This window comes from Calypte anna, chromosome 3, assembly GCF_003957555.1.
Source record: "Calypte anna isolate BGI_N300 chromosome 3, bCalAnn1_v1.p, whole genome shotgun sequence".
Classification (NCBI taxonomy): Eukaryota; Metazoa; Chordata; class Aves; order Apodiformes; family Trochilidae; genus Calypte; species Calypte anna.
The window spans coordinates 109,322,190-109,348,314 of NC_044246.1; the positions used below are offsets into that span (position 1 = coordinate 109,322,190).

At 42.0% G+C, this 26,125-nt stretch overlaps 1 protein-coding gene across 9 annotated transcripts; it reads left to right on the forward strand.

Moving 5' to 3' along the window:
• The first annotated feature begins 4,946 nt into the window (after positions 1-4,946).
• LOC103533924 (24-hydroxycholesterol 7-alpha-hydroxylase) lies at positions 4,947-26,125 on the forward strand. 9 transcript variants are annotated; one of them, XM_030448507.1, is made up of 13 exons: positions 4,947-5,195; positions 8,249-8,384; positions 9,651-9,825; positions 11,530-11,679; positions 12,505-12,598; positions 14,069-14,167; positions 15,994-16,084; positions 17,067-17,200; positions 18,070-18,165; positions 19,804-19,892; positions 23,095-23,170; positions 23,803-23,890; positions 24,933-25,018. In XM_030448507.1, the coding sequence occupies exons 1-12, from the start codon at positions 5,019-5,021 to the stop codon at positions 23,857-23,859; spliced, it is 1,374 nt and encodes a 457-aa protein (XP_030304367.1). In that variant the 5' UTR covers positions 4,947-5,018; the 3' UTR covers positions 23,860-23,890; positions 24,933-25,018. The 9 variants fall into 9 exon arrangements, with proteins under 9 accessions (XP_030304367.1, XP_030304365.1, XP_030304366.1 ...); XM_030448508.1 differs by lacking the exon at positions 23,095-23,170 and adding an exon at positions 7,279-7,390 and having other exon boundaries at positions 5,112-5,195; positions 24,933-26,125; XM_030448505.1 differs by lacking the exon at positions 23,095-23,170 and having other exon boundaries at positions 24,933-26,125.

Consider the following 26,125-nt stretch of genomic DNA (forward strand, 5'->3'; position numbering starts at 1 on the left):
CATAGCTGAATTCTGAAGCCCTGCTAATTGTGTGCTAGTCCTAATTTCTCCAAAAATAATGTAGGTTATTATTAATTAATTTAGGTTCTCATCACAAAAAAAGAAAAAAAATGGACTGAGGAATGTGTTATTTTTCATTTGTCATTAAGGCTTAGCAGAATCACTAAGTTAATCATTAGCCATTAATCACTAGTCCTCATGCTGAGGATATGGAGTTCTTTTAGGTCAGAAGAAACACATCCCAGAACAACCCCCACCCCCCTGCCTGCCTGAATTAACTTGTTGGTGTGAGGTCCTGGTTGCAGCAATTCAGACAAATGAAGGGACAAATATTTCACTTTCACTTTCAGCTAAAGTGATATTAATTCAGCTCATCAGTCATCAGTAACCAGTTTTAAGTTGGATACTTCCTTGGGTTAGAATTTGTTAGAATTCATGCAGTAATGGGACAGACCACTGACAAAACCCTGATTAAAAGGGGCAGAAGGCATATTGCAAGTTAATGCAAACGTGCTTGGCTGCACTGAGGGTATGAGCAGTTCTGAGCCTTATTCTAGGCAGTTTACACAGTCTGCTGTTACTGCTTTTGTGCCTCCCTCCATAGATGTTTTCTGGGCTTGGGTGAGCTTGTGCCCCTATATATCAGCCTGTTAACAGAGTAGTTTAGGGTGAAGAGGGCCTCCAGAGGTCATCTACTGCAGGCTTAGATCAGGGATATCCCTCAGAGCAGGGATAGCTTCAGTTATATCAGGTTGCTCAGGGTCTTGTTTGGTCACTGCCTGAAAACCTCCAAGGATGGGGATTTCACAACCACACCCTGTTCCAATGCTTAACCACTTTGTGAAAATTTTTTCCATATATTCAGTCAGAATTTTCTTACCTTACATCCATTGCCTCTCATCCTTTAGATGTGCACCTCTGGGGACAGCCTCACTCTGTCTTCTCTCTAACCATGACTTAGGGGGTAGAAGACAACAACTAGATTCTTCCCTAAAATAAACCCCATGGTTTTATGGCATCCCATGGAGAGAGCAGCTCTCCATGGTCATTTTCGGTTTGGGGAAATAAGTTCTTTTTAAAATGAGACTGACTGGGGATGCTGATGGGGAATTTTCTCTTCCCACAGGACAATAGAAATGAATCTGACCTGGGGAGGGGTCATCTCTCTGATCTGTGGAACAGTGAAGGGCCAGAGCTCATGGAGGTCCACCAAAGAGCTGGATTTTATAAATCCTCAGGGAGACAGCTCCAGCAGAGGGAACCCTTCCTATTTATTTCAGTTTTGACTGAGCAATCTTTGTCTGGTTTCTATCCAAACCCAGTTTGCTCAAAGGCTGCCTATCCACGTAGGGAGTGTGGAGTTCAGGTGTGTGAGAGTCTGACCTCACTGATTTGCAACTGTTCCAAAGGAGCAATTTTATAATGAGCAGCCCTGGCTTAGGGTGGAGGACCTGGCTGGCCAGAGCTGAGCATGGGGTGACACCTCAGGATGTGATAAGACCTACTGGGTACAGACTGCTCCCCTTTTCTGAGCTTCAGTGCTGGGACATCCCTCCAGACACGACTGAGCCATCTTGACTGTACTTGGGAAGTACCTGGCTAAGGGGGCTGGAACAGAGGAGGAATGGAGGAGATAAGAACTGATGACTGGGTGGAGATTGCTCCCCTTTCCTGAGGGCCAACCTGCAATGCTGGGATGCCCCTGGAGGCAGGATTATGTACCTGGCTAAAGTGGCTGGAATGGCACCTGGAAGGAGATAAGAACTGATGACTGGGTGGGAGACTACACCCTTCTGCAGAAACTCCCCTCCAGGCAGCCTGTCTTCTAACAAACCTGGCTGACTGACAGCTGCCCCTTTGGAACAAAAGGAACTGAGGGGTATATATGGCTGTCCTGTCCATGCTCTGGCTGTTGGGTTGTCTCTTGACCCACCACCGTTCTGCATTGGACCCTGTCCAGAATCAGTGCCATCCTGAAGAAACTCACTGGACAGCTGGACCCCTGGTGGTGACTCTCTTTCTTTCTCTCATTCTTACTTCCCACTTTTCTCTCTCTTATATCTTCTTTTCCTCTCTCCCTCTTTCTCCTGGCTCTATATTTTTGCCTGTGTCAATTGTCAAATAAAATCTGCTTGTACCTGCCCCTTTCTACCATTGGACTTTGTTTCGCGGATCTAAAACAAAAATAAAATTTAATGTTACCTCGGAGCCTCTCAAGGTGTGATGGAAACACAGCAGCAGGGCCTGGGAGGGCTGGGTGCTGCTGGAGAAAGGCACTCAAACTGCCCAGTCCTCTCACTTGCTTGCATCAGTGATAATTTCATCAGTTCACATTGGAAAGATCATTCACCAGGACCCAGTGTGAGGAAACTCAGTGACTATCACACTACTGGTTGAGTCCTCCTCACAACAGTGCTTTTCAGTAGCACCCCATGTCCTTGAGCAAATAATAATCCAGGAGTAGAAGATAAAAACAAACAAGTGAAAAAAAAAAAAGCAAAAAATGCTTTAATTAATGTCTTCAAAGATGGCTGAGGGCATGTTTGACATCAATACATAGAACACTTTACACTCACTGCTCAGGCTGTCCATATAATGAAAATATACTCCCAATATTACAAAGCTCTCTTCTCTCTTTCATCACTTTGTAGGTAAATAAAGAATTTAATGGATAAAATAAAGCCAGAAAATAAACATACAAAGACCTGTGGGAGCTAAACATAGAGCCGTAGTAATACCAGAGGTAAAAGTGATTTGTCCCTTCCAGACTGTTTGCAAAGTGGAGATCCATATCCTGGTTGTCAGTTTAAATATTTGGGCTTGTTCTTCTGCACTTAAGACCAACAAGGAACCATCTCAATGTATCTCAGCATGAATGTTTAATGAAGGTCATAGATCTGTTTTTCATAGCTCTTAACCTCCTGCTATCAGGTGTATTTCTGCTCTGCTGCTTTTACTGCACTGCCTGTCTGCACAGGTACAAAGATTCAGTTCTGTGCACCTATTTCTGTATAGGAAGGCAATTAACTTTCATTAAAATAGTATAAAAATATACCTGAGGACAAGTTCAAGCACAGTCCAGGTCCCCTTTTTCTCAGACACCAGTGTGTTTTTATTCCAGTGAGATTTGGAAGTGCAGATACGAAGAGAATGGGACAGGATTAGGCAGGATCTGGGCTTTGAAATGAAGAACATGGGGAAGCAGTTTTGGGAGCAGAGCCAGAAAGGCTGAGACTGATTGAAAAGGGAATGCAGATGTGAAGGTAAGATTTGAGTGAAGGGAGAAGCAGAAGATGTGATGTGTGGCTGGAAGCTTCCCTGTGGAACAAACAGGTGAATAGTGGGAAAGGCTGACCAGAGTTTGTCCAACCCTCATTCTGGGTCCGAGGATCAGGTCCTGGGACTGAGCAGGAGATCTGGACAAATAGCTAGAGCAAAAGAAAACAAAAATCACAAAACAAAACAAAACAAAACAAAACAAAAAAACAAAAAAACAAAAAAAAACAAACCCCAGATGAGATTGCAAGGGACCTGGAGACTGGCTAGTTCAACACCCAGCTCAAAGCAGGTCTGCCGGGAGCAGACTCTCAGGACTGTGTCCAGCTGGGGTTTTTTTGACTCCTCAGACTCTGGCCAACCTGCTCCAGTAGGACCCCCATCAGAATAATAAAAAAAAAAAAACAAAAAGGCGTTTAAGTGGAATTTTCTGTATTTGTGCCCATTGCCTCTTTTCCTCTCACTGGGCATCACTGAAAATAGCCTGGCTCCATCATCTTTGCACTCTGCCTTTGGGTGTTCATAGACACTGAAAAGATCCCCCTGAGCCTTCTCTTCCCCAGCCTGCACTGTCCTTGTTCCCTCAGTGTCTGAACTTTTTGGCACTTTGCTGGGTTCCCCCTCACTCTCTTGCCCTGGGGAACCTTGGGCTGGACCCAGCACTCCAGATGGATCTCTCCAGCACTGAGCAGAAGAGGAGCATCACCTCCCTTGTCCTGCTGGCAACAAGCTTCCTAATGCAGCCCAGAGTGGGTTGAATGCAAAAGCAGATTTCTGACTCATGTTTGACCAGATCTAGGAAGCTGCTTTCCACCCAGGTGGCTCCCAGCCTGTAATGGGACATGGGGTTGTTCCAGTCCAGGGGGTAGGACTTACTGGTTCCCTTTGCTGAACTTCAGGAGGTCCCTCTTTGCCCATCTCTCCAGCTTGCTGAGGTTCTTCTGAAACTGCTCCTTCTGGTTTTGTATTCTCTTCAAACTTGGGTGAGCAGGGGTAGGCTGTGAGAGCCCTTCCTAGGTTTTTTTTTTTTATACTTAATGAATTCTGTGTATCATTTTGGTGTGCCAGTTCCACACAAGCAAAGAAACTACTCTGGTCACTCTGAAATCTGACATTGCAGTGACATTATAGTGGCCACCAGCAAGTTTTGAATTGTCAGTTCAACCTCCCAAACCTTTCCCTGCTTCTCAGACACTGCATATACACTTTTAGCCTTTGCTGAGATTATCTCAGCTGGGTCAGAGAGAACTTTCCTGAGGCTTACTGCTTCAGGTGATGCCTGCAGGTGTTTCTTGCAGTCTGCCTTGCTGAAAGCTAAATGCCTGCACACCACAGCCTCTTCTGCTTTGTAATCCTGCTATTGCCAAAAATTAGTTGTTTTTTTTTTTAAACTAAAGAAAGCAAAGCACTGTTTTGCCACAGTGTCCCTGGCTGCTGAGCTCCCCCTCCAGCAACTGGTGCATAGTCCAAGGATTTGTCATGGCAACATCTAAGTTTTGCAAGCAGTGTACTTGGTCACTATCCCAGAATGGGAGAGACTTGGCTCTGCCTCATCCAAAACAAGGACTTGCCCTCTGGGCTGCTTGGTGATTTGACATCTTGTCTCCATGGCAGTGGTCAGCTGGCAAGACTGATAAAAGAGGCTTCTGTTCCCTGCCTGGCTGAATCCCTGCCAGGGCAGGCGTGATGGGTGCCGGGACAGGCACGGAAACAGCAGCAGCATCAGGCAGCAAAGAGGCAAAATGGCTCTTGCTTTCCTCTTGGCAGCAATCCTGGGACTTCTCATTGTCAAGGCTCTTTCTTTTCAGCTGAGAAACCCAAGTTCCCCTCCTTGCATCAGGAGTTGGATCCCTTGGGTTGGAGCTGCGTTCCAGTTCGGGAGAGCTCCTCTGGAGTTTATAGAGCAAGCCAGGAGGAAGGTAATGGCTGTGGCTGGGTGGGTGCTCTGGGTGGCTGCCTGCAAAGGGAAAAGCAAGGAGAAACTTCTGCATTGAGGTTTCCCTTTCCTGACAGATTTTATAACGTCAGGAGCATGTATCTGGTGAAGAACTATCTCTGCACCAGGAATGTTGCTCCATTGTGGATTTGATCCCTGTATGATCTCTGTACTGAAATCATCCTGTTTGGACCAGCACCTCTGCTGGTTTGCTTTTGCAATCTGGCTACTTGTTAATCTTGTTTTCAAAAAACGTGGACAGTCCTGTGCCAGGTGCTGAGGCCAGGACACTAATTATTTGCCTACCTAAAGCTAGGTGAGATTTCTGAGGAGCAGCTGGTCTCCCACAGCAATCCTTGGCAGGCAGCTTTTTCCACCCTAAAAAAACTTGGCAAAGACAGATGTAAAGATTTGCTCCTTGGTCTTACCTTTCCTTCTCTGTGTCTGTCTGATAGAGAGAGCTGACATGATTAGTTTAGAATAGATACTTAATTTCCAGGCAGCTAATACTGGCATAAAACCCCATTTCCCATTTTTATTCAGTGATGGTATCACCTGATACTGCAATGTAGTCAGCCTCAGCTGTTCAGTACTGAAGGATCACACCACCCACCACTTGAAAAAGCTAAAAATGCAGCCACTGGGGCATCCTCTGAAAGCAAATATTAACAAATACTGAATGTTTAAACTTTGCTTTTTCATTTTGAAGCATTAAATTTATACTTGCATGTATTTCTTTGTAGCCGTGGTTGTTATAAACTTGTTTTAAGTGAAAGCAGGGGTTCAAGTGTAATCAGATGAAGTACAAGGTGTACAAACATCAAGAGCTGTCAGTTTTGTATTAAAGCACCATGCATCAGCTCCCATAAGAGGTATATGATGTACACACTTAAATAAGAGCTGTATGATACTACCTCTTCTTCCTAAAGCTGCCTGCCAAGTTAAAGCAGTTTTGCAGGTGATTTTGGGGTGGATAACCAGAGGCACCATGCAATATAAATACAGACAGCTGTTTAATGAGGGCTTCCAGGGACATGGTTCCCAATTTTGCCTGGCATTAATAAGAGCATTAATGAGCATTAATAAGAAAATCCAAATGGTTCTACTCAGCTTGAGCTAACAAGAAAAATTCAGGTAAAGCCATGAGATTGTTCTGCAGTGCTGAATGGGCCTGCAGATCCATATTTCACATATTTCATATTATTTCCATATTTCAGCCTCTCAGCCTGATTCTCTGTGGCTGGTTGCAGGAGGGATGGCTCCCTGGGTTACGTGGCAAGGGACATGCATCCTGCATAAGGTTTGGTAGAAGGGGAACAGGATAGAGAAGGGGCTTCTGGTAGAATGTTTCAGAAGATTAAGTATCCACAGCTGAGTCTCTAATGGCCCCATGCAGAGTAGTCCCTGAGATTGGGAGGGGACATGAATGTGATGAACATGATGGCATTGAACTCGTGTCTGTCTGCATCCCAAGAGACAGAAAAACCAGCCCAGAGCACCAACATCATTCCTGACAGAACTGTAAGAGAGAGTGGTTGCTCCCTGCCTGATAGTTCCCCTGGGAAAAATGGTAATTTCCCTGATTTCCTTCCTGTGGGATTTTGGAGAACATCTTTCTGAAGTTTTTGTTTCTCTGGAGTGTTACTTGTGTGTAGGCTCAGATCTGCCTCTCATCATGGTCAGATGAATCAATTTTTAGACTCCCCAGGCTCCAGAGACTTGATCTCTATTGGCATCTGACTCACATGTCATCATCTAGAATAAAGGGTTCCAATCTTTAATTGACTGTGACCTTAATTGAATATTTAAGTGTTATTGCAGTTGCTGTTAGTTCAAATTTAATTTTATCCTGAAGTTTAAGTACATTTTAACGTTAATTTAAAATTTAAAAATCTAATTTAAAAACAAACACAGTACAAATTCACTGATTTTTAGTCAGCCTGGTGATGAGGACGTGCTGTTATCCATAAAAAGCAACCTTAACAATTTAGTTATTATTAAAATGGTGTAATATTTATTATCCCCCAGAGAGTTTAATCAGTTGTTCTTTCTTTAATGATTTATAGTTTGAAGAACACAATCAAAAATCAGTTGTGTCAAGAGGGATCTTGTCTTTGGCTTCAAAGAGCTTTTGATGAAGCAGGCTTTACAATACAGACACAGACAACAAAAGAAATGGTAAACTCATCTAAATGTAAATACTGTTGATTTCCAAGGCTTTTGCCTGTGAACAGGAATTGCCTTGATCAAGTAAAGATGTTAAAGATGCTTCATTTCCTAATTTTGATTTAAATCAGACAGCTAGTAGGTATTGAACACTTGCTTGCTAGGTTAGAGTATCTACAATATCAGGATTCTCCTTCATAATGCCAGAATTCATAACTGAATATCTATCACTGAAAGTTTTGAGAGGGCTCCAGAATAGTAGATTAAGGGAAAATGAGTGAATGATTTATGACATCAAAAATCTCTAATTATAGGACTCAGCAAACTCTTAACTATGCTGCTGAAAGCTTCTTAGTTATTTTGATACTAATTGTAAAAACCTCTACAAGAAAGAAACCATTTGTAGTAGCAGAACCTTTAAACTAGAAAAGGGGAAAAAAATACTATGAAAATATGCAGGAGTGGGGAGTTTTTAATAATAATTAGATTGAAATAGGTAGGATTCTGGAGTTTTACAACATGAGTACTTTGCTATGGCAGCCAAGTTATGCAGTAGCTGATCCATCACTTGGGTTCTTCGTGTATTGTTTGTACTGTAAGGTAATTCAATTATAAAATGCTCATCTCAGAAAAGGAATCTCTTCTACTCTGCAAGAGGTCAAGCAGCTCACTCTCCTGTTCCCTTTTGGTCTGTAAGTCTACAAATTTTTGTCTGATTCATCTTCATCTTTGTGCACTTCTGAACCAAGCTGGACCAGAGCTGGAAGGACCAGATTCTCCCTTCTGCTCTCTCAGTGATCTCTGCAGCTCTCTCGTGGCTTCCATCCAAGATGTTACCAGGACATTAATATGAGGTTTTGTTTCTTCCAGCATGGACCTGTGTTCACAATATTTGCTCTGGGAAAGCGATTTACCTTTGTGACTGAGGAAGAAGGAGCTGAAGCTTTTTTTAAGTCTAAAGACTTAAATTTTGAACAGGCAGTACAACAAGCTGTCGAGAATGCAGGTAATGGAGACCTAGCTCTTTTTTAATGGATATCAAATCTAATTACCCAGGAGCATTAAATCCCAATCCAAAGCCCACTGGCTTTTTCATCATGCCTTGAATGCTTCTCTTAACATGACCATGCTAAAAAATGAAGGGAAAATGAAATTCCCTCATGTAGAGGGTAGCATTGCAAACCTGTAAATTGATGTGGATTCAGTCTCAAGGTTTCTGATCCAGGCACTATTACTCCTTTCATCATTAAACAACCCCAGTTTTGTAACAAGTGTTTTTCTGTGGCTGGACACTCGATCCATATCTACCACATTTGGAGCTATAATATATTGTCCTCTCACTGAATTTGAAAATGAGGTTGTAGCAGTAGCCAGGTGTTACCCTGTTGTACAGCAGTCATCAGAAAGGGGTGAGGTGTATATCAGCTCATGTACTTACATCCATATAGTATCACACAGACAGGAATTATTTGAGTAGTTTGGAAGTTTTGGATGGTGAAATAAAAGAGAAGCAAGTTGGCAGTGAAGTGAAATCACAGAATCATAAAAACCCTGTGGCTGGAAGACACCACTGGAGATTGGGTAGTCCAGGAACCTGCTTAGAGCAGTGTCAGCAACAGCAAGTGGCTCAGGGCTGTGTCCAGTTGGGATTTGAATATTTCCAAAGATGGAAACTCTCCAACCTTCTTGGGAAACCTGTTCCTGTGTTTGACCATTGTCACAATAAAAACTTTCCTGTGTTTCAATGGAATCTTCTGTATTCCCATTACCTCCTTTCCTGAGAAGAGTCTGGCACCACCTTTACTCCCATCACCAGATTTTTATCCACATTAATTATATCCCCCTGGGCCTCCTCCAGGCTGAACAGGTCCAGCACACTCAGCCTCTCCTGCTGGGATTGAGAGAATGTACTAGAGCATGAGGACCCAAACTGTTTTTACTTGGATTAATTTATTTTTCATGTCATTCAGCTCTGTGGAGCTCATGCACAGGGAAGGAGAGGGGAAACCTCTCGACTGTTGATGGTGGCACTGAAGCTTCATGAGGCAGGAGGTTGTTGCACAGACTGGCAGAAGCAGAGGGCTCCCTGACAACCCTCCCCAGGGTCAGAAGGAAGCTTTCTGGGAACTGCACTCTAGGAAAAAGAGGGTTAAGGCATTTCAATTAGAGTCACAAGTTATGTGTAAAGATTTTCACTCTGAAAATCCACTTCATCTGTTTGCTTTCCAAAAACATCTTTCTTTGTTTTTTTTTTTATTCTTTTTAAATTTAGTTTCTGTCCCTGCAGAAGCATTTTATCAGAACCACAGTAACCTCTACAGCATGATGAAGGGAAAGATGGGTCCTTCTAACCTGCACGTGTTCACAGACACTTTGTGTAAGGAACTGCATGAGCACATGGCACACCTGGGCAGGGAGGGCACAGGAGACCTCAATGACCTGGTAAGGTAAGGTAAGGTAAGGTAAGGTAAGGTAAGGTAAGGTAAGGTAAGGTAAGGTAAGGTAAGGTAAGGTAAGGTAAGGTAAGGTAAGGTAAGGCAAGGCAGTTTATAGGACCCCTCTAACACTTGAGTGTCCCATATGGGAGCAGAGGTGTTACTGTAAAGCAGGTGGAGCTCAGACTCAAAAGGTTTAGCAGAGCTGTGTCAGGATACTCAACACTGCTTCCCAGTGCGAGGTGGTTCACATAGTGGGCAGAGTTTCATCTGAAGGTGCTTCTCCCAGCTAGGAGAAACATCTGAATTGCCTATTTGTGAAAAAAAAAAAAAAATAAACACAGCATCTGCCAACAAACCCTGTTTCCTGAAACGTGGGATAAAAGCTTCCTGAGTTTATAAAGAACTCAGACAAAATGCTTGATGAAAACTTTTTCTGGATGTTTTGGGCCAAGCCTGGCCCAAAACTTAAATAAGATTTATGCAACTGACTTTGCTGCTGGAACATCATCTTTCTGTGAAAAAATCCCTCAAATGGCACTGTTACAGTTTCATGTGACAACATCAGGGCTTTGAACTCCTCCCCCTTCCTGAGCACCTGGGATAACCCCTGTATCTCGCCTGGTCCTCAGGACTACAATTTCATTTGCCTTGGACCTATTTCCAAGACATCAAATATCTAAGGTACAGCTTTTTACTGCAGCTAAAATACTGAGCATCTGTGTCCTGGTTTGGGCCAGGATAAAGGTGATTTCCTGTCTTGACAATCTGTAATGTCAATCACTGAGATTTGGATTAACCAGGGGAAAACATGGGGGAAAAAGGCTCCCAGTGGTGTCAGTAATGAGATGCAACCCCACACATCCCATGATCTTCCTCCAGCTTGTCTTCTGAGATCAAAATCACATCTGCTTCTACTCATAGGCTAGATGATGAACTACAGAATCCATATGAGACATCCATGGAAAACTGGTTCTGAGTGTGATCTGTTCTCACAATTTTCCCAAACAACACAGAATATAGAACTGGAATGCAGTGCCCTGGGTAACTGGTATTTAGCTGCCTCAAAAATAAATCCATAGAGCCAGCAGGTGGCTCCATCTTCCTTATGATCTTTTGAACAGGAAGAAAGTGGAAGAGTTATGCCTGAAATATGCATTAAGCAGTAGCTGGAACCCAGGAAAAACTGCATGAGGGTTTCTCAGAGCTAAAGAGCAGAGGTGAAGTGGGCTGGAAAAGCGGCTTAGGATTTGCATAACAGAGGAGCAAATAGGGAAAGAGTGTGACAAAAACAAACAAACAAACAACCCCAAACCCCAAAACAAACAAAAAACCAACAAAAAACAACCCAACCCCCCTGCCCCCAGAAAAAAAAACAAGAAAAAAAAAAAAAAAAAACAGAAAAAAAAGTATTGTTCAGTCCAGAACGCTGCAAGCAGAGGTTTTCTCAGGGTGCCTGGATGCAGAAGGGTTTGTGCAACATTCAGAAGGTCCACATGGGCTCACCTGAAATAAGAGTGGTGATTCATGGGGAGAAGGTGACCCAGAGCCCTTCTGTCACTGCTCCAGTGACCAAACACTACCTGGTTACTTTCAGCCTCGAGACACCTGAGTCCCAGACATTGGTGCTGACAACTCCACGTGCCACAGCCTGACCTAAAGATGCTGCCCCAGCTTCCTTGTGCCCTGTAAGTCACGGGGATCTTGTCCTTGCAGGCATGTCATGTATCCAGCAGTGGTGAACACTTTGTTTGGGAAAGGCATCTGCCCGACAAGCCAGAGTGAAATCAAGGAGTTTGAAGAACATTTTCAGAAGTATGATGAGGACTTTGAATATGCTTCTCAGCTGCCTGAGTGCTTTCTGAGGTAACAGAGCAGAGATGATGCTTCTGGTGTACCCTCTCCAGGCATTTTGCTTGCTGGGATACCAGCCCTAAGAGATGTTTTCCATGAAGGAGGAGGATGTGCTGCCTTTATTACTGGTGCACCCACCCTTGGGTCAGGCAGCCTTTCAGTGAGGTTCTTCAAAAAAATTCTAACCTTGTCTCATGCATTTTCCTGGCATAAAGCAGAAACAACCTTGCTTAGGTGGGGAGAGTCCAGCTTGGACCTGTCAGAAAGCAGCAGAGATGGGCAAAGGTCCAAGCCTAAACGTGACCTCTAAGTTGAGGGCGTCCCCAGGGATTCATTTCTCTGCTCTTTCCTACACCTTTAGCTGGTTTCCCAGCAGACTGATCCCAGGTTACAGGGCTGCAAGACTGCAAACTCCAAGGAGGACAGCTTGTCAGTGCTCTCAGGGCCATGACAGCACCTCAAGCACCTCAGAACAGCTTTCAGGAAGAATTAATGATGCTCTAAACCTGTGACCTTTATTTTCTCAGGGAGGGCCCCAAGATTCACTTAAGATATTGCCAAAAGCCACAATGAAAAGTGGTAGGAGAATAGCTATGAAAATCTAGAGACCTGAAGTCATGGGTCCTGCAAAACTGAGTCTGGCCAAGGTGAAAAGTCTCAGACAAGTTGTTCCTCAAGTCAACACTACAGTCAGTCAGACTGACACTTGCCTGGTCACCACCTGACTGCTGCATGGGGACTCTTGGAAAGAAAACAAGGAGTCCTTCTCATTAAAAATGAAATGTTGGTTTGTGCTGCCTCAATTAAGTTCTTCATCTTTGTTGGTTTTCTGTACAGGAGTTGGTCTAAATCCAAAAAATGGCTACTAAAATTATTTGAGAAAGTAGTGGCAGATGCTGAAAGGACCAACCCTTCAGAGACCACATCCAAGGTAAACATCTGAGGCTATAAAATAAGGTAACTTCATTGCATGTTCTGACTGAAGTGTTGAAGAACAAGAATAGTTACACTAATGGAAGAAATAAGCCAAATATTATTCCATTCCATTCTAAGCTGTTCCATTATTGACCAGTATTGCTGTCACCTCTGTTAGGACAGACCCATAATTTTGAGTCCTACTTCTCAAGTTGGTTTATTTCCTACAGTTCTTAGAATTTACATCTTCTGGGGAATTTTAAGCCAGGGGTTCAGAGCTATGACCCATCACCAGCCTCCAGCATGGCATTTGCAGTCAGCAGTTGCAAGAGATGAGAGCAGGACCTCTTCAGTTGTTTCTCTGAGAGCATCGTGCTGTGAAATTTTAAAACCTTCTACGTACTATTTTTAAACCCTGGTGTAGAGTGAGTAGATCCTCCAGCAGCCAGACTAGTAGAAAATAGCAGATTACTGGATTGGAAGCCAAGTACTCTAAATATTGATTGTGTCAAAGCTGTGATAAATTGTCCTCCTGGTTATTCTCAGCTATGGTGGGAATTCTGTCTACATGGCTGACACACGTGAGGGCAGACTGGCCTGGGAATTTGGATCTACCAAATTATTATCATTAAACAAACCAGGTTTTATTTAGACTCTAAAAGCTTTACATACCACAATTCATTTCATAAAATAAACCAGAATAATAGAAAGAAGGAGAGGGCTAGAGCAGAGATGGTGGGAGCTAAGAAGGTACAAGAAGTAGGAAGAAGAAACTCGGTGTCTTAGATTGGGAATCTGAGAAAATGAGCAGTCATTTTTTACTCAAGGTCAGCAGCCTTTTCCCCTCCAAAAAACAGACAGGAAGCTTTGCCCTGAATGCATGATTGTCCTATATTTAAGGAAATAAGCTGATCCTAGAACATGATTCAGCTGCAGTGGTTTCAGAGATTATCAAGCCACTGAAGTCACTGGTTAGGTTACTAATAACTAGAGAGTTTGCTGATATATCAGTCTATCTTTCCATAACAAGCACTTTTTTGGCTGGAACAGAGAGATTATTTTCTTCATTTCCATTCACTCAACCTGTTCAGTCCCATTTTCAGGTTTTTTTTAAGTAGAGCAGGAATAAAAACGAAGATATTTCTCTTTTTCTTTCTTCCACATAAAATCAACAACGGGAGATTGAAGGAACCAAATTCTCATAAAACTTTAAGAAAGTGGAGGGCAGTGCAAGTATTCAGTGGGGATTCATGGGGTGCATTGACTTCTTCTGGCTCTCTGCCTATGAGTGAGTCTCACTCTCTTAACAGCTGTCATCTCTACTTTGTGAGTGCAAAAAAACCCCATAAATAACATTACTTCTCTTTAACAAACTAGTCTTACATTATTTCCTTGAATTCTACTAAGTCTTACCCTAAAGCATATTTTAACATAATTTTTATGTTAACATTTTTATTATTTACACATTATCTTTTATTTATAACAGACCCTACTGCAACATCTCCTGGATAACTTGCAAGGAAAACATCTGGCTCCCAATTATGGTCTTCTAATGCTCTGGGCTTCCCAAGCAAATGCTGTGCCTGTAAGTATATCAGCTAGAGAAACACCTTGTCTCCATCCTGCTCAGAAGTAAAGGCTTCAAACCAGAGGTCACAAACACTACATGTGTTCCAAGGAAGGGATTATCACACCCACACACATCACTACAAATATACCCAGGCTGCAGTGTCACAGAAGCGATGACAAGAAAAGCTCTTCTTGTATTTTTCCTAAATTATTGTGTCCCCTATCATAAGATTTTGGGAGCATGTGTCTCCGAGCTATTAAGATAACAGTCTTAAGCTTTGAAGAGCATTTTGAGGCACTGTGGCTCCATTGTAGTAGAGGCTCTATTTTAAATAGCCCTGTGTTATCCATTGTAAAGAATATCAAAAAGCATAATACAGAGGGACTTCAGCTGGGTGTAAATCCTTCAGTGAATTTGGCTCTTTGGGGGATATGCTGTTCAAATGCTGCTGTTGCTTCAGGGGAAGAAAATCAATAGCTTGATTCTACTGCCACTGAAATCTTGTCTGTGTTAGAGATTTGACAGATTAATGATACAGATGTATGTATGCTAACAAGCCCAATGTATCTAACACAGTTTAGGCTGACCAATGAAGAATTATAGGAGTTTTTCAGCTTAAGAATCCATAGCAGCAAAAACATCCTGTATTTACCATGGCTACTAAGCTCTTTCCAGCACAGTTATGTCAGTTACAGATGTGATTTAGAAAAGAATGATAGTGGGTTATTTTTATATGTACTCCTAATGGGTATATCTATGTTTTTGTAGGCTGGATATTACCACAATTTACCCCAAAGGAATTTTATCCATTTCAGTGAGGTTCCTGTGGATTAACATGTTGGTGTAAGTGACAGACATAGCCTGCTGCCTGTTATCAGGATAACTGACATTCCTTCCACAGCACTCTCATTACTTACTTCTGTAATATTCAGCTGTAAATAGACATACAAATACTTCTTCGTTTCTCAGAATAGTCACAGCCACTCTCCCTATGAGGAATGAGGAAAAAAAAGACTTTTCACCTTCCAAGGGGATTTTTACAAACACATTAAACCCTTTTATCCCTCCTCAGCCCCTGGAGTGAAGCTGCAGCATCCGAGAGCTGTGCAAGGAAACTGAGCCATCAGATTTGTTTTGCAGAAGGAGGGCTCATCCACGTGGGGCTATTTGGGAAATAACAGTAGGAGTTCTCATCCCTCACCAGCACAGATGGCCTGAGACCAGATCTGCATGCAAACTGCACCTCCTGCTAGCTCAGCAAGAGGAGAGGGACTCCTGGCAGTGCTGCAAGTCCTTCTGGTTTCATCCTGCTTAAGAGGATTTTCTCCTTTCCTAAATTTCTTGATTTTCAACTTCATTGCATAATCAGTTAGCAAATTATTTCTAAAGGGGATGTACTACAGCTTGTTTTGCTGTTAATTAAAACTTTTCCTGCCTGTTCTAGTGTCACTCACTGTGGCAGTGCCCTGTAAATTATTTCACCTCATTTCTGCTAATATTAGTAGAGTTTACTATTTAATTTTTCTTCCATTCAAGCAGCTAAATCTAATCACACACAATGATTTAGTAATTAATTTTAACACCTAGTTATTTGAAATTAAATAAAGGATTCTGTGTCTCAAAGCCAAAGCTATGTAATGTTCACTGAAGATAAGTACACAGCAGATGACTAGACCTAATCTCCCAGGATCTGAGCCCTTAAATGTGGATTTACCCTGAAAGCACAGCTCCCTGTGCATCCCAACTGCAGCAGGCACATCCAAGAATATAATTGTTTACCTGCCCCTAATACTTGCTACAAAGATGCTGTAATTCTGCTCCATGCTTTTATCTCCATTCAGATTGCATTCTGGACCCTTGTTTTCATACTGTCTTATCCTTCCATTTACAAGAAAACCATGGAAGACCTGGCTTCTGTTTTTGGCAAAGCAGGTAATAAATCCAATAATGTACTTCTGAAACCTAGAATTTGTTTATTCTGTGTTGGCCCAGCACATGGCTGATGGTCAGTGATTGGGAGTAATGAATTTCACTGCTGAGGGTACTACTGATAACACAGGGTCCAGCTCTGAGTTCTTTACTCTGCATATGCTCAATACATATTTTTAAGCAAAAATAATTTTTAGCAAAAGAAGGTAAAAAAAGAACCATATGTATTTGTTTCTTAATTTCACACCTATCATTTAGACCTATTAACCATGCTTGTGCTTTTTTCTATAAGGTCAGATGAGGTCTTTCAATTCAGCTGCTTTTCATGGTGTGATGTTCACCAGAATTACAGCTATTCTATGGAAAAACAGTCCAGGAACTGTTCTCTTTTCTCTCATCTGAGGCCAATTTATCCATGATTTACCTCCACATGACCCTTTCCCTCTAAAACCAGTCACCTACTGGGAGCAGTCATTCACACGTGCAGTCCCCTAAACAATGCTGAGACTTTCATGTAAGACTCTTAGTTGCCATGGGTCAAAACCACATAAAGGAACATGTCAATAATTAATGAATAAGGATAATAATGAACCAATACTTAAACCTTTCTCCTGGCCCTGTTGCATTTGCTAGTGCTAACACAGCCCAAGAGCTCAGCCTTGACTACTTGGTGCCTACAGAGATTTCCCTGCAGTGTCCTACCAAAGTTTTAAGAACTCTTAACTTCCAAGATAATCTCTCTTTAGCCTCTTGTGACAAATACCCAATCTACCTTAGAGTTACTAAATGATCATCATTGGCTTTTCTTCAATCATACTGGTTTTAGGCCAAATACTTTGAAATAGAAAGAAAATATTTGGGTGTAAGCCAGGTCTTGGAGTCTTGAGGTATTCTATCAGAAGGTCTAAAGCAAGATAATGTATCAAAACAGGTATGAAATCTGAAGTCTGATTTTTACAGTGTCTTCCTTCTCATGCCACAATAGGTAAAGATAAAATAGAAGTCTCTGAAGAGGACCTTAAGAAGCTTCCTTTTATTAAGTGGTGCACTTTGGAAGCCATAAGGCTGAGGTCTCCAGGTGCAATCACCAAGAAAGTAGTAAACCCAATAAGAATTCAAGTGAGTAAACCCCATAAGAATTATTTCCCTTTTTTTTTTCCCTTTTTATATTTCCCTTATTTTCACTTTTTTTTTTTTTCTAAAGATATACATAAAATTAAAGTAGGAGATATATTTTACAATCTGACATATAGCTTCCATTTAGCTCAACAGATTTATTCATCATTATTTTAATAATCCTTAATTTAAGAGTGGCTTTCCTTCTTTTACTTGTAGTCTTACCTTCGGTTATGAACTGAATTTAAATTAAATTGAAATGAGGTGGAGGTACTGTATTGATGCTATATGAAACAGCAATCAGACAAAATAAGTGCAGTAAAAGGTGCCAATTTAGTAACTTGTAAGACTCCTTTTTTTCTTTGTTTTCTTCCATGGCATATAGAGGAGAAATATGAACCTTCAAGAGTCTAACAGATTTCAGGAGAGAAACACTCTCCCTTAAGGAATCAGCACTCACATCCATTTAGGAAGTTACTGGAATGCCATGAAGGTCTATTGCCATTTAAGTTTTTCCATTAATTTCTTTATGTTTGGAAGGAAGTGCTTAACAAAGATTTAGAAAAAAAATACCAGTTCACATGGTACGTCAAGAAGCAGGAAGGACAGGAATAACATTTCTGTTATCTCTGTACCTGAGAAACCAAATGAGAACAAAACCAGGCTTTTCACATTCTCCACTGTTTAGGTTTATCTTGTGGAAAAAAGGGCAACAGCAAGAAGAAGCTTCAAACAAGTCATATGCCCAACATGGCCTGGCCACCTTCACTTGTCCTCTGCTAGGAGCTTCTGCTGGTGGCAGAGGAATACTAAGGAGGGACTGTTTTGTGAGCTGAAACCATGGTTTTCTCAAAGATTTTTCTCCTTTTCAGAATTTCACTGTGCCTGCAGGTGACATGCTGATGTTGTCACCGTATTGGATGCACAGGAACCCGAAATATTTTCCTGACCCAGAAATGTTCAAACCTGTAAGTTGTTGTTCTTAGCATGGGTATTTTGTTATCCCATTTCCTCTTCACTTCTTTCACAACAGACAAAGTTGGGTATTCCCAATTGTCTGGAACATGGCCTTGTATACAGAGAAGATGAGCACAAAAAGGAGGAGCTTGTAGGAATAAGCAAGACTTTAATTTCAATTATATATTCCACATAATAAGGTATTAGTTTAGATCACTTTGAGCTTGATTCAAAGCCCACCATGGAAAGATCACACTTCACTGTTCAACCCAACTCCAAGTATTCTCCTCTCCCTGGCATCTGCCTGTAAAGCTCATCTCCAGTTATTTACCCAGGGTCATTCTTTTTTCCACTCTGGTAATTCAGTAGCTCATCTAGAGTTTCTTGATTATTATTCCACTCCAGGTGGCTGTGTGGGCAGTCTTGTAACTGCTCTTTTTATCATCATCTGCTATAGACCAGCTTGTCTTTTTTAATTTAAACAAAACTTACTTTCTAGCAAAGTCTTCACTGATTGGAAAACTCATAACAAATCCTGCCTGTTTGAAACCCTGAACAGAAACCTTGATGCAGCACCTTATTCCACAGAATGACAGAATTTCTTTAGTTACTTCATTCCTAAAGAGCAAGCTAGCTTATTTTTTAGAAATTCACCCTTCTTCCATGAGGAATAGGTGAGAACCCAATGGATGTTGTACTGTCAAATGGTATCCCATTTCTTCATCACCACCAAGCTTATTTTTTTTGTGTTTTTCTTGGTTTTTGATGCTAACAGATTTCATCTTCAGAAAGCTCTAAACAAGCTGAAAAGAATCCCAAATAAATAATGACAAGATTACATCTTGAAGACAGTTTCATCAGAGGAATTAGCCACCATGAACTTCAGGAGGTGTTACTTTAGGTCCTTGGTAGAGCTGTGCTGAGTTTCTGGAAGTTGGCATCGTTTGTCACCCAGCATTCAGGATATTTAATTCTGTCACTGTCACCTCCCCAAACTTTATACCCAACATTGTTTTGCTCCTCATATTGTTCTGTTTCTCTTAAAGAAGCTCAGGATGGAGCAAGGAGCCCTCTGGGTTACAGACAGGCTCTTTTTTTTTTTTTTCATTGAGAAGGGTTTGTTTTTTCACACATTGGCTTCCACCTGAGAATGGGGCTGTGCAGTCCTAGCTGTTCTCTTGCTCATTGCATTTATCTGGGCACAGAGTCTTAGAAATGGTTTGTGTGCAAGGTGTACACAAGCTGTTTATGTGCCATGATAGAGTCTTGTGGCTGAGGAAAGGTCCTGGTTGAACCTTTGCTTTGAGTGTCCATCCATCTAAAAGGAGGTGGCAATTTTATAGGCATTTCAGTAGCTCCAGACACAGGATTTAGAAAAATGGGGTGGTATAGGAAGAATGCTTTATAAGGGTGATTCTGGAAACCTCTCCAGCACTAAGTATGCTTCAAATGGGACCCTCATTTCTTTCCTTGAGTGGGTGCTGACTTCTGAATCCAGACTCTTAACACTAACAGGTTGAATGCAAAAAATAGTATTAGTGCAACTTCATCTTGAGGATTAGCTGTCCAAGGTCATTTTTAGCCTAGAGAAATAAAGTTAAGCTTTATTTATATAAGACTGATTTGGAAAAAGAAGTTTCTTCCCACAGGATCGTTGGAAAGAGGCAAATTTAGAGAAGAATGCTTTCTTGGACAGCTTTGTGGCATTTGGAGGAGGGAAGCATCAGTGTCCAGGAAGGTCAGTGAAACAGCTGGGGTTTATTTATTCTCAAACCCTGCAGAGAGCAGCTCTCTTGAACTGGGCTCCTCTTACACTTGGAGATAAAGTGTTTTCATTGCTTTGCTTTTTGTCAGCCCCCTAATGCTCAGTATTATCTGGACCTTGTTTAAACTGATTTGAAAGTGGTTTCATTCCTGGAAAAGACAGCTTAATTCATGATGTAAAAACAGAATCTGAGACTGGCCCATGAAGGGATATCCCCCAGGGAGGAAAGTCAGCCTAGCTCTGCTGCTGCTGGGGCACCTTCTCATCAGGGGGGAGTTGTTCCACTTGCAAACATGCACAGGCATTTATTTAGGTTGCTATAAACCAGTTCTGAACTAGTTAAAGAACATTTCTGTGGCCTGAGACTCTTTCCACCCTCTATGAAGCTATTGATATCTTTGGTAATTTTCAGGTATCTTAACTACTTCATCTCTGTTTAAATGTTTGAATCTTGTCTTAAGGCCCACACAATTGTTACAATGACTTAAATTTAAGATCCTATCTCTCTCCACTCCTCCAGCAATGCCAGCCTCAGTGCTTCCTGCATTCCTTCTGCTGTTTTCTCTTCTGTCCCTCTTCCTGGAACAAGTCCCAAGGAGCCAGCTGCTCCTTGTTTCTGTGTTCAAACATCTCTATGCTCAATTCTCAGCCTTCAAAACCTGGTGTCCTCTATGAGGAAAGTAACCAAAAATCCTTATAATTAGTTAAAATCAAGAGTCCCATGTGGACCAAGGGGTCTAGAGGGTCTTGCAGAGGATTTGGATTCTTGAATCTGCACCCTGTAGCAGGCTGGACATGACTGTCAGAGAAACATTGTGAAAGCATTAAAGACATAAACAAAATGAATAAAACTGCATTCACTATTTAGGCTTGAAAGAGGAAAGTACTCACTTGCTGCTGGTACCTCCCTGACTTGTACCATTTTTCTGAGATAAATATGAGAGCAACCTCATTCCCAGCAAGGAATTCACAAGAGGCATCCACAGGTACAGGACAAGCTGCAAAACAATGTTTCTGAAAGCTGCTTGTTTATATATCCTGACCTATTTATTTGCTCAGGATGTTCTCTGGACTCTGATAATATCTGAAAATTTGTGGTTAGAAAGAAAATTTCCACATTTCCACATAGATAATGGATGGAAAATCCTTTTCTTGCTACTAGACAAAATGGCCTTTCAAACCCTTTGGCAGTCCATATGCTAACACACACCTTCACATTTTTCAGCAGTAATTCTAGAAGAATGAAGTGGTGGTCTTGGAAGAAAGAAAATGAACCCGAGGGATGTATCTATACTTCAGGCTGTAGATTTCCTTGGCATGATTGAATGAAACAGTGATATTTCAAGTTAAGGATGCATTTTTCTTAAATTCAGTACAGGGATTTAGAGATGAAATGTATGAAACATTTTATTTTTCCATTACAAAAGCTCATAATGTAATTAAAAGCTAATTTAATCCAGCTGAAAGCTAGAAAATAATTTGTAAAATATTCTAGAAAACTGATATAGGAAGAACTCCTACAAAGCCATTTCTGAGCCATCTTCTTTTTTACCTACAAAAAAATTTTAATGGCAAAAAAGCTCCTGTGGTTGCCTGGCTGCTATCTCCTCTCTTCCTGACACTGCAACCCCCCCAGCACACTGGCCATGGTTTCACTCATTTACAGCAGGAATTCAATCTACACCTGGGTCCCAGCACAACACCAACATGTAGAAGTGCAATGGGGGCAAGATTTTAGAAAGCCCATCTTTGCCAGCCCCCCCTGGTCACTAAATAAAACAGGAAGGCATCAGTGACTTGGAGTTTTTACAGGAAAACTACTCTAGAACCCAGCCATGAATTCAAAAGAGGTGAGAACTAATGGGCCTTTAGCTGCAAGAAAGCTCATGGTTTCTGCTCAGTGCAATGAGCTGGGGGGGAGGAGGATGCAGTGGGACTTTGCAGCTCTGCCTTTCCCTCCTGGGCTGTCCCTCTGGCCACCCTGGGCCATGGGTGTTGCTTACCACCCTTAGGTCTCAGCATCTCTGTTTGCAGAGCAGAATTAGAGCAGCAGCCTGCTTGGAAAACACTTTGAGGTGTAACTTTGGGAAGTGCTGCACTTCTGTCAGTTGCATCCATTGGTGCTTGGACCAGAGGTACAGAGGTGTTCTGAGCTGGGCAGCCCACATCTGGCTGTGCTTTTGTTTGCAGGACAGCCCTCTGTCCATCCAGCATTTCCACTTTCAGGCCAACCTAGAAGCATTTTGGCACTGAGTTGCATCACAGTGTATCCTTGCCAGACCCACTCAGGATGGCTTAGGGGCAGAACTCCAAGCATCATGAGCCCAAGGCTACCCTGTACCCCTGTACAAACACAGCAGTAATGTATGGTACCACCAGCATGGAGTTTGGGTGAGCAAGTCCTGCCTGATCTGAGGTGATTTCCATTGAAGCATCTCTGCACTGGATTCCTCTGAGCTCAAGGTCACCAAAAGCTCCCCTATCTCAAGGTAATTCCAGTGTGAATTCACAGAGATAATTTGGGTCTGAAACTACACCAAACCAAACAAGCTTCTTCCCCCTCTGGAGCACAGGGCAGCTCAGAGCACTGGTTTGGATGGCCCTGCAGGAGTTAGTTTGGGTCTTGTGGGTCTTAGGAGTTTCCTCTTCACACCTGAAGGTGCCATGTACCTTCCTTCCCATGTGACTTCCCCAAATGTTGTTTTATCCTAAATTTCCAGCATACCTCAGATAACTGTGTAGAGGACCAAGGTGGTTTTGCTACTTTGATGAGGTGTTAAAGACTTCTGCCTAAATTCTGCAAGTGAATAACCCCATGACCTGGCATAAGTCCCTGCTGGGGCCTGAATGCAGAAAACCTAAAATTCACCTGCAGTTAGCTGAAATCTTCTCCAGAGTGACTAAGAAAGACCTTCCTGAGAGTGTCAAAAAAAAAAAAAATCATGCCCTTGAGTCTCATGGAGCATCCAAATGCTGACACATTCAGTAACTCCTGCTGTCACAGCTACTCTGATGTCATCAGGCTCCCAGCTGTATTATGTAACTTTATATAGAACAATTAGTCATATAAGCTTTTCTATATTTGTCTTCTCACTCCCATGAAGTTATTTCAAGCCAGCATAAATGTTTACACAGTAGAAAAGAACCATAATGATAAAAGTCTGGTCTAACCTAGGGTGTATGAGGGATCCTGTTGGCCCAATCTTTCACCAGAAAGAAGAGGCAGCCCCTACTTCTGTGTTCTTCACTGGGTAATCATAGAATCACAGAATCATAGAATCGACTGGGTTGGAAGGGACCTCAGAGATCATCAAGTCCAACCCTTGACCCACTACCACTGTGGTTACCAGACCATGGCCCTGAGTGTCACATCCAGTCTCTTTTTAAATATCTCCAGGGATGGAGAATCTTCCCTGGGCAGCCCATTCCAATGTCTGATCACTCTCTCCGTAAAGAAATTCTTTCTAATATCTAACCTAAACTTCCCCTGGCACAACTTAAGACCATGCCCTCTTGTCTTGTTGAAAGTCATCTGGCAAAAGAGCCTGACCCCCACCTGGCTACAACCTCCTTGCAGGGAGCTGTAGAGAGTGATGAGGTCTCCCCTGAGCCGCCTCTTCTCCAGGCTGAACACCCCCAGCTCTCTCAGCCTCTCCTCACAGGGTCTGTGCCCGAGTCCCTTCACCAGCCTGGTTGCCCTCCTTTGGACCTGCTCCAGGACCTCGATATCCTTCCTAAACTGAGGGGCCCAGAACTGGACACAGTAAACAAGGCTTCATGGAGTATAGAACATGTCAAAGCCCCCCTGTTTCTTGTCTGATGGGATGGTCACTTGTGGGATGGTCAGGCTGGACAGCCAACTTTTTCCTCCCATTTCTTGCAGGTGGTTTGCAATCATGGAAATCCAGATGTTCGTGGTGTTATTCCTCTACAAATATGAATTTGTGCTTTTGGATGCAGTACCAAAGGAGGTAAAAGATCCGTGCATTTACATAGCATTCCACATCTTTCTATCCTTCATCCATCCCACTCAGCTGAGTAACCATGCTCAACTATGATTATGGGTAATGAAGGAAAATTTTGAGAGGTGTGTCAATAAAACATAGAATGTGTACCTCAGCTTTAATTGTAACTCAGAAAACCCAGAGTAAGTGCAGCAGTGTGATCAGGGCTGCACAGTGTATACAGGAAAGCACCTACAGGAGTATTTTGTCTTACTATTGCCTTAACATTTTAAGAGACTTTACAATTGCTTTCTGTCACTGATACAATTATTATGGAACTGGATTATTAATGCTTTAAAGATGTGAAATCAGATGCAGAACTTGCAGTGCTCTTCTACAACATTCAGTGGTGGAAAATAAATTATTAGGGTAAGACTGAAGGAGCAGCCATGGCACAGAGAGCTTTTACCATTGAAGGAGTGGCCCAGCCTCCACTGCCTTGTAGGAATTTCCTTTCCCATTTGCACCATGGCCCTTCTACTTTCCAAAAATCCTTGTTCCTCACAAACATGGATTGCTGCTAAAAGAGCAGGTCTACCTGTCACAGCCTAAATGTGAACCACAGCTAAACTGCCAAGGACAAAGAGGGAGTGGCAGGGGCTTTGAATGATTTCCTTTAAGGCTGGAAGTTGGAAGCTGGAAGAACTGAATTCCTCTCCTTGAGGAATGTGAGATGCTGAGAGGTAGAAAGTCCATGGAATATGGAGGAAGATTGCCTCTTCCTCACTGATGCTGTGTTGCCACATCAGCTCTCCAGCTCTGGAGTTTATTGTAACTTGTGTCTGCACCCACAGGCAAAACCCCATCAATTTTTAAGATCTCATGTGTCAGACTGAGTGGAATAAAAGTAATTGTGAAGCAGAGCTGAGGAATACTCTCAGTGTTTTTAGTCTTGGTTCTCCCAGAACAAATCCTCATGAATATGTTGCTATCTTAATATTAAAGCACAATGATAATTCCACAAACAGAAGTAACTTTAATGTTTCTAATGACTTGCTTCCTTTTGCAGAGCCCTTTACATTTGGTGGGGACACAGCAACCCATGGCACCTTTCAGGGTCCAGTACAAATGCAGGGAATGAAATCTGCCCAGCACTACTTTGCCTTCCCCTGCTCTGGATGGATGGGCCACTGAGCTGCTTCCCTGTGCTCCATCTTCAGATAGGTTCTGTGCCTTAACAATTCCTAAATCCAGCTTTAAATTCCAGCTTTATGGTCTGCCATACCAGTATAAATCTGTGCTCTTCACCCAAATGACTGCCTTCTACTATATAAAAATCCAGCTCTCCTGCATCCATGATTTCTGGGCCAGTGAATCACAGACTTTGCAAATCTGATACACTGAACTCTCCAGGTGAAGATCTGGCCAGCACTGCCTACAATCAGTGCCAACATTTTGCAATTAAAATGCGTTTTTAATGGAAAATTGAGAGGATTAGGAAAGTCTGAAGTCTCGTTCCACTGGAGCACCTAAAATTTCTACTGAGCTTTATTTGCTCCACAGCATTCAGGATTGGTCCTTGCATGAATATGCAATGAAGGTTTGGTGGTGATGTCTGCCTTCTAATGAAGCAAGAGAAGCTGTTGCTATTCATTAGATTGGTTGTCCAATAGCTGGAACACTTTTGCTTTTCCTTTAACATTACTTACTTAATAGAATAAATTGCACAAATCTAAAAATATTTAATCCTATAAAGAACAGCCAGCAAAAGCTGTTCAAAGAAGCTGTCAAGTAACTACAGATACCAGCACTTTAACTGCTGTCACATTTCATATATGATAATAATTGGCATGTATTTTTAGTCTTTTAAGTAAAGACTGTTCATCAGTTTAGAATTTCTTGTAAGAAAACCACAAATGGACTTTCAACAGTAGTAAAATAGTAAAAACTATGGGAATAGTGTCTATAGGAAAATAACACATCATATAATTCATTAAATAGTTGGCTTACCACACCTATGGATGCAGTAATTTAAAAAACTTTAATGACCTATATGGCTGGAAAACAATTAATCCAACTTTAATTTAGCTCATAAGGGTTAAATCTGCAATCTTTGCACTCTTAGCTGCTGTGTCAGAATTTATTCAATAACTGAAAACTTTGGTTTCATGTCGTGTCATTAGCCAAAAATATATATTTTAAGTTTATAATTTGGAAATGTTCACAATACCTGTTCAGGTACCTTGTAGGTTTGCAGGCATA